Source organism: Meleagris gallopavo, chromosome 5 (genome assembly GCF_000146605.3).
Source record: "Meleagris gallopavo isolate NT-WF06-2002-E0010 breed Aviagen turkey brand Nicholas breeding stock chromosome 5, Turkey_5.1, whole genome shotgun sequence".
NCBI classification, from domain to species: Eukaryota; Metazoa; Chordata; class Aves; order Galliformes; family Phasianidae; genus Meleagris; species Meleagris gallopavo.
The window spans coordinates 11,330,803-11,337,297 of record NC_015015.2 but is presented as its reverse complement, the minus strand read 5'-3'; the positions used below and the strand labels follow the sequence as shown (position 1 = coordinate 11,337,297).

Sequence of the window (6,495 nt, the reverse complement as noted above, 5' to 3'; positions counted from 1 at the left end):
GGGGAGAAAAGGGTTCAACTGGAGATTGTGGTGAGAGTAATGGTAATTCTACGTGGGGTTGATGTTTGGTCAGAGGCTATACGAGCTTACTGCAAGAAGCACATGGACAGGGAGGTAATTGCTTTGCTGTAAGCTTTGCTTGCAACCTCCAAAACTAAAATTAGTATTCTTTTAATGAAGAATCAAAACCGTTGTCTTTTCTGGGCCACCAGAAGCAATGTTCCCTCCCAGATCCTTGGGCCTTGGTTCTGTACAATGCTGCTTAGCAGCAGCTATAAACATTGATGTGTTATCAGCACTGTTTTTCTCCTAGAACTAAAACATAACATTCTACTAGACGGTCTGAAGAAAACAATTCTGTCCCAGCTGAAATGAAGACAAAAGTGACAGAAGGGAAGGAGTTAAGGAGCTGAAGAGTTTGCCACGTGTTCTCGCATGGGGCAATGTCCACTTTAGCCCTGCTGGCATTCCCAAGCTGGTCTCTGCATGGCCCTCTATGCAGCGATCCCACCAAGGACAAGGCTGAGCAGTGAGATCTGGGGCTCAGTGAGAGTTTGCCTCTGATCCTGCCTGACAAAAGGGGAGGAGAGAAGGAAAAGGTAAAGACAATGCCCGGCCTGGTGACTCAGCATCTTTACGCTGTTAAGCTTTGAACTGCAAACACAGCTTTTGCACCTTTCGTATGCTCTGCGTTCCCAGTCAGAACACACCTCCACATCCTATTTCAGCCTGCCTTAAGTCACTCCATGAGCACAATGAGTGGAAAAAACAGCCCAGAGGGTGAAGAAAGAGCTGGGAGGATGAAGAGTGAGAGCTGGGGGCAGAGCAACGCCGCGGGAGAGGTCAGGAGGGGCCAGGTGTTCCTTGCTGCCTACCTGATAGTAACCCTGGAGCTGACCTTTCTGTTCATGCAGTTTGGAGTCATGCCTGTGAGTATGGGTTGCTGGGCACAGCGCTTCTTGCCTTTGGTGCAAGTGGCTCTTCCATGTTTACTTTGTTCTTTTTCTGAAGGCTGTTTAATACCCCACCCTTGCTGGCAGGACCGGAATGTTGGAGCCTGCCTCAAAGTTAGCTGTGTTGGACTATGAGCATGAGAAGTGATTCTGATTTGTCACCTGGTGCAAAACTGATGGTTTTGATCACATCCTGTTGATTTTTTCTTAGTACATAGTGTAGGCCAGAGACTTAGTATTTATTCACCAGCTTTTCTGAGAGAAAGGTGATACACTGGAACAGGCACAGGGAGGTGGTGGAGTCACTGACTCTGGAGGTGTTCAAGAAACACGGAGATGTGGCACTGAGGGCATGGTTCAGTGCACGTGGTGTGATGCATTGATGGTTGGGCCTGATGATCTTGGAGGTCTTTTTCAACATGAATGATTCTATGATGAAGATTTCATGTGTAGGTAGAGGAAGCTGAAAGAAGCAACTTCCTTCAGAATTTGGAGCTCTGGTCCTTTATATGCTGCTGTGAAGCTCTTTATTCAGAAATGTAGCATGTTTCATTTCCCCTGACCCATTGCTTTTTGTATTTTTCCTTTTTTAGTACTTGGCAAAGAACCTGGGTTTGGATTCGGTGGGGTTTGGGTACCTCCAGACAACCTTTGGTGTCCTCCAGCTCGTGGGAGGTCCCATTTTTGGAAGGTGAGAACAATACTCATGACCCTTTTCATGGCTGAAAAAGGCCAATCTCTTATATTTTAATAATAACAATAAAAAGTTTAGTTCTGTTTCATGGTCCCGCTGAAATATTTGAAGATTTCATAACAGACCAAGGGGAAAATAAATACACTCTAATTAGAAATACTGCAATGTAGAAGCAGCCTTTATGTTAACATAGCTATGTTTTAATGGCACACATTTAAGTGTAACAGTATACTGGGAACAGGCTTAAGCCATCGGAGTCCTCAGAGCCTACGTCCTAATGGCTTAATCTTGCAAGCATTTTATAGCCACTTGTAACCTTAGAAATGTCCTCTGACTGGGGAATCTAGGGGAAAAAAAGGATACTTATTCATGTTAAGTAGAGCTGTCAATGAAAAGACTGTAGGTCACGTTATTTCTATGGTCACATCTCCTTGAATTTAAGTCAGAGTTTAATAGAAAGTTAAAATTCCTTTGAGTTTATGTGCATTTTTAAGAACTGCTCTATCTACAAGCTCATCTCAGAAAGAGGAAAAGAATGGGAAAAGCCTGTCTCATGGGACATGAGCTCCTGTTCCTAAAGAAGTGTGATTAGCAAGAAAAATCCTAGAATGACTGTTGGGAGCCTCTTCCCAAAGGGCAGAAAAACTTGAACAAGCAGTGTGGTGATGTGAAACTCAAGTAAGACTAAGGAAAGCTAGCTTTTCTCCATAGCCTTGTATCAGCAGTGATACATGTATAAGGTGCTGCTATGTGCTTTGTTGTTCCTTTATGGGATTCTGGTCTGTAGCTGGTTTATCCAAAATCTGTTTTTCCTCCAATGTCCAGAAAAGGCACTGAAAGGAATACGAAAAGACAAAGATTCATGTGTGTGTGGATTGCCAGTGGTGTAGATGGGTTTGAAGGTGTATGTTGCCAGATTGAAGCCAAAATTTTTGATGTAGATTTGAGAAGAAAAGGATCTTCCTGCATGCAAGACTGCTAGAAATAAACTGGAACAGCTTCAGTTATCACTGAATCTGGCCTAAAAAAAAAATTGTCTAGCCTGATTCCTAGGTCTGAACAGACTCAGAACTGCAAAATAAACTCACTCGGAGGCCCCATCAGCTCTTGCAGGGGACCAGTGAACGTGGCCAAGGTCGCTGAACATCCTCATCCCCCTGGAACTGCACAATCCCTCTTTTTACAGCCTCTCACCAATTCTGCTCTAGGTTTGCAGATCAGTTTGGCAACAGAGCTGCCTTAGCTCTCTCCTGTGCATCTGCGAGTGCCTTCTTTCTGCTCCTGTCCATCTCCACCAGCATCCCCATCCTCTTTCTCTCCAGGCTACCATCAGTGTTCATGCATGGGTTGCCAGGTAAGGTTGGTTGGGGCTGAGGGACTTCCCAGATTGTTTTTATTGCCAGAGTTCTCTTTTTGTGCTCATGTTACTGGAAGCCAGCAGCATGAAAGAACATCTGTTGGGCACTAGGACTGAAACAATGAAAGTGTGAAACAGCTGTAATGGTACTTGTAGTGGAAATGCTAAGTCACGGCCTGAAGCAATGATTGATCACCTGGTGGGCAGGCAGGGCCAACCCAGGGGAGCTCATGTGTATGCAATGCACCTGAGTGACTGGAAGGGGTGGAGCCAGGATCCACCCCTTCCCAGACCTCTTTTAAGGGTTGGCAACGGAGGCAAGGGGATCTTGTTGGAGATTTCTGCTTACCTGAGGGCTTCTGAAGGTAAGCAGATTCTTCCCTTTATTTCTGTGCTCACAGCTGTTATGTTTGAGCAAATTCTCACTTGCTGCAGCCTAGGACCTTACTGCTCTACTGTCATTGCTGCATTTTTCATCACATTACAGTAGTGTAGCGCTGTAGAACCCAGTGTAGTGGCTCTGGAAAGCAGGGCTGCTTCTCTGTAGATCTGTCCTTATGAGTGATCTTGAGAATACTGCTTAGATATTGCTATTTGAACGTTGACAGCAAAATGTCTGCCGTCAGCAGCCCTATCCTGAACATCTCGGCTGCCGTTTTGCAACCAGAAGTTTTGTAGGAGACCTTTTCTATTTCTGCTGTTAAATGGACTGAATTGGTCACATCAATATGCGGTCACAAAAATGGCTTTTATTTCCAACACTTCCCACCAAGTTGTTCTGCTTTAGTCTGACTTTCCTAGATGTTTCTAGTAAAAGCTGTACCACCAGCTTTAGCTACTGGGAGTCTGTGTGAGTCATGCAAGATGATCTGTGCTGGTAGAGTGTCAGCCTCTTATTGCCACTTGTGAAAGGGCTGGAGTGTCCCTTTCTCCAACTTGTAGATGGAATTAATTTCTTCTGGTGGTGTGCACGAGCACAGGGCTTAAAGGACAGTTCTGTGGCAGGCTGCTGATGAGACACTGGCACAGGCTGCCCAGGAGGGTGGTGGAGTCTCTGTCTATGGAGGAGTTTAAGAGCTGTGGAGATGCAGTGCTCAGGGACATGGTCAGTGGGCATGGTGGGAATGATTGGTGGTTGAGATTCATGATATTAGAGGCCTTTTCCAACCTTAATGATTTTATGATTCAGTCACTTACAAACTTGTACACGTTGCTTGGGCACTGCAGCAGGCTTCTTTTAAGTGGTTGTTTCCTTACAGGTGCTCAGAAAGTCATCACAGACCTGACGGCTCCTTCTGAACGTGCTGCTGCCTTGGGGAAGCTGGGTCTTTGCTTTGGAGTAGGAATCATCATCGGCTCTGCCCTGGGAGGGGTCCTCTCCACCAAATTTGGGTGAGTAATTCGTTTGTTTGGTGTGGCCTTGCTTGCAACATGAACAAAGCTTGTAGGATTTGGAGTGGCCAGAAGGCTTCTCTAACTTGTGCTAACAGCTTTTTGCTAACATTTAGGGTTGATTAGGCAAAGAATGCTTCAAACCTGACCCCTGCTGAAAGGCATCTTTGTGTTCCACTGTGAATAGCACTCAAATTGAGTAACTCAGCTGTAGACCCTTCCTTGCCATGCTGGTGGCAGTAGAGGTTCACACCAGAACTCAGTATTTTGCTATCCATGTTGCTGTGAAGCACTACTTGCTGTGTTTTTATGGAGGCCATGATTTAAAAAACAAAAACAAACAAACAAACAAAAAACCAAAAACAAACAAAAAAAGCCATTTTTTTCATAGTAGCAAAGATGTGTAAGGAAAGAAGTTGAAATGAGAAATGGAGCCTTTCTCCCAGCTTTTCTCTGGAGCTACGTGTGCTGAAAAGCAGCGTGCACTGCATAGCCTACCTCTAACAATGTTGTACAATTGAGAAATGGAAACCTGATGCAGAGTGAAACTCTTGCAGAGATTGATGCTCAGTATGGAGAAAGATGTCAGGAAAGGGAAAGCAAAGCTGGGATGTGGAGGGGAAGAGATGGAGGAGGTCAAAGCACACACCTGCTGCTCTTCTGTGTGCTTTCTAGTGCCTGGCATGGTGTAGCAGGCTGTCACCTTCCATGTGTTGCAATAGAGAAGAAATTCCTGGTTGTATTGAATTTACTGGTTGTTGTTTATTATTAGTAGAATACGCAGTGTGTTGGGGAACTCTGCAGGCAGGGAAATTCGTGTGGCTTTTATCTTCTAGGGAAAGTCCCCCTGTATTTCTGTAAATGTGGGGAAAAGCCTTTGCAGCCAAATCGAGCATTTGACTTTGTTTTTCTTATGGACGCTTCCTTTTGCAGACTCAATTTAGCATGGAAATCGTTTATTTTTCAACCTCTGCCTGTATTGTAGCTGTTCAGTAGTGCAGGGTGAAGGGTTTTCAATACAGATATGTATATATGTATATCTATCTATCTATCTATATATATATGCGTGCATACGTGTTTGGGCGAAGCCGGTTTCCAGGCACGGCGCTTGCCTCGGAAGCAGTCCGTGCCCAGCTGGTCGCTGTGCCCGCTAGGTGTCACCGTCGGTTCGTTCTGCAACTGATGTCACTAACAAATCCCTATCCCATGTCCGTGCATCCGGCGGAGGGCAGCTTCAGCCCACAGTTCACGCGTGGCCGATGGAGCATCCCATTACGGTGCCTTGGGGGCTGCTGCTCCTGCCATCTCACAGAATGCCCCCTGGACCATCACCAGTAGCCTCCGGCTGTGTCTGTGACATTGTCCTGGAGGGAAAGGAGTGGGTGTCGTGTTAAGGATACATCCAGGGATCGTTGTCCCTGTTGGTGCAGCCCTTCCCGTTTCCCATAGTGAGACAGGAAGACTCCAGCTATACTTGGAGCTGCGTAATCACTTCCCTTTCTCATAGACAAATGCCCCAATTGACTTCTTTGAAAATAAATATTTCTGCCATGTCACGGATGAGCGAAGCTGGAGATTTCTGTCCATTTGGCATTCTTTGCCCTCCCTTGCTACAGAGCGTTCCCGGACTGTTGACAGCATTATTCATATGTTAGTAGTGGTTTGTATACGCAAGAGGGGGTAGAAGTCATTCTTGGTTCCTCGGCTGATGTCATTTTGCTATTATTCCACTGTATTGTATTTACCATTGATGTACTTGACCTAAAGAGCTAGTCTGTTATTGTTTTCATTGTTAGGCTAATATTTATCGGCTCTTATTTACCATGGGAGCCCCAAGAAGGAAAAACTGAGTGACTTGTTCTGATTTGTGTGGGCCTTCTTGGATGTCAGATCCAGATCTCCGCTCCTCAGCTGTAGCCACCAGCTCCAGCCTTTCCTTTTCTCTGAAGTGCTGTGTTTTCCCTTCCCCCCCCATTTTTCTAAAGTTTTGAATGACATTATAGCAAAGAAATCATCTGTAAAATGTAGCTTTGCCTTTTGCAAATGAAAGAGCTGCTTGCCAGTTGGCTTCACCCTCTTGAACTTAATTTTTGAAGGCT

General features: G+C 45.4%; 1 protein-coding gene across 2 annotated transcripts; it reads left to right on the top strand.

Moving 5' to 3' along the window:
- The first annotated feature begins 439 nt into the window (after positions 1–439).
- Positions 440–4,417, top strand: LOC104911037 (solute carrier family 22 member 18-like). 2 transcript variants are annotated; one of them, XM_019615385.2, is made up of 5 exons: positions 440–599; positions 729–929; positions 1,547–1,644; positions 2,856–3,001; positions 4,264–4,417. In XM_019615385.2, exons 2-5 carry the CDS (start codon positions 747–749, stop codon positions 4,398–4,400), a joined length of 564 nt encoding a protein of 187 aa, XP_019470930.1. In that variant the 5' UTR covers positions 440–599; positions 729–746; the 3' UTR covers positions 4,401–4,417. The 2 variants fall into 2 exon arrangements, with proteins under 2 accessions (XP_019470930.1, XP_019470929.1); XM_019615384.2 differs by having other exon boundaries at positions 700–929; positions 4,264–4,416.
- The last annotated feature ends 2,078 nt before the right edge of the window (positions 4,418–6,495 follow it).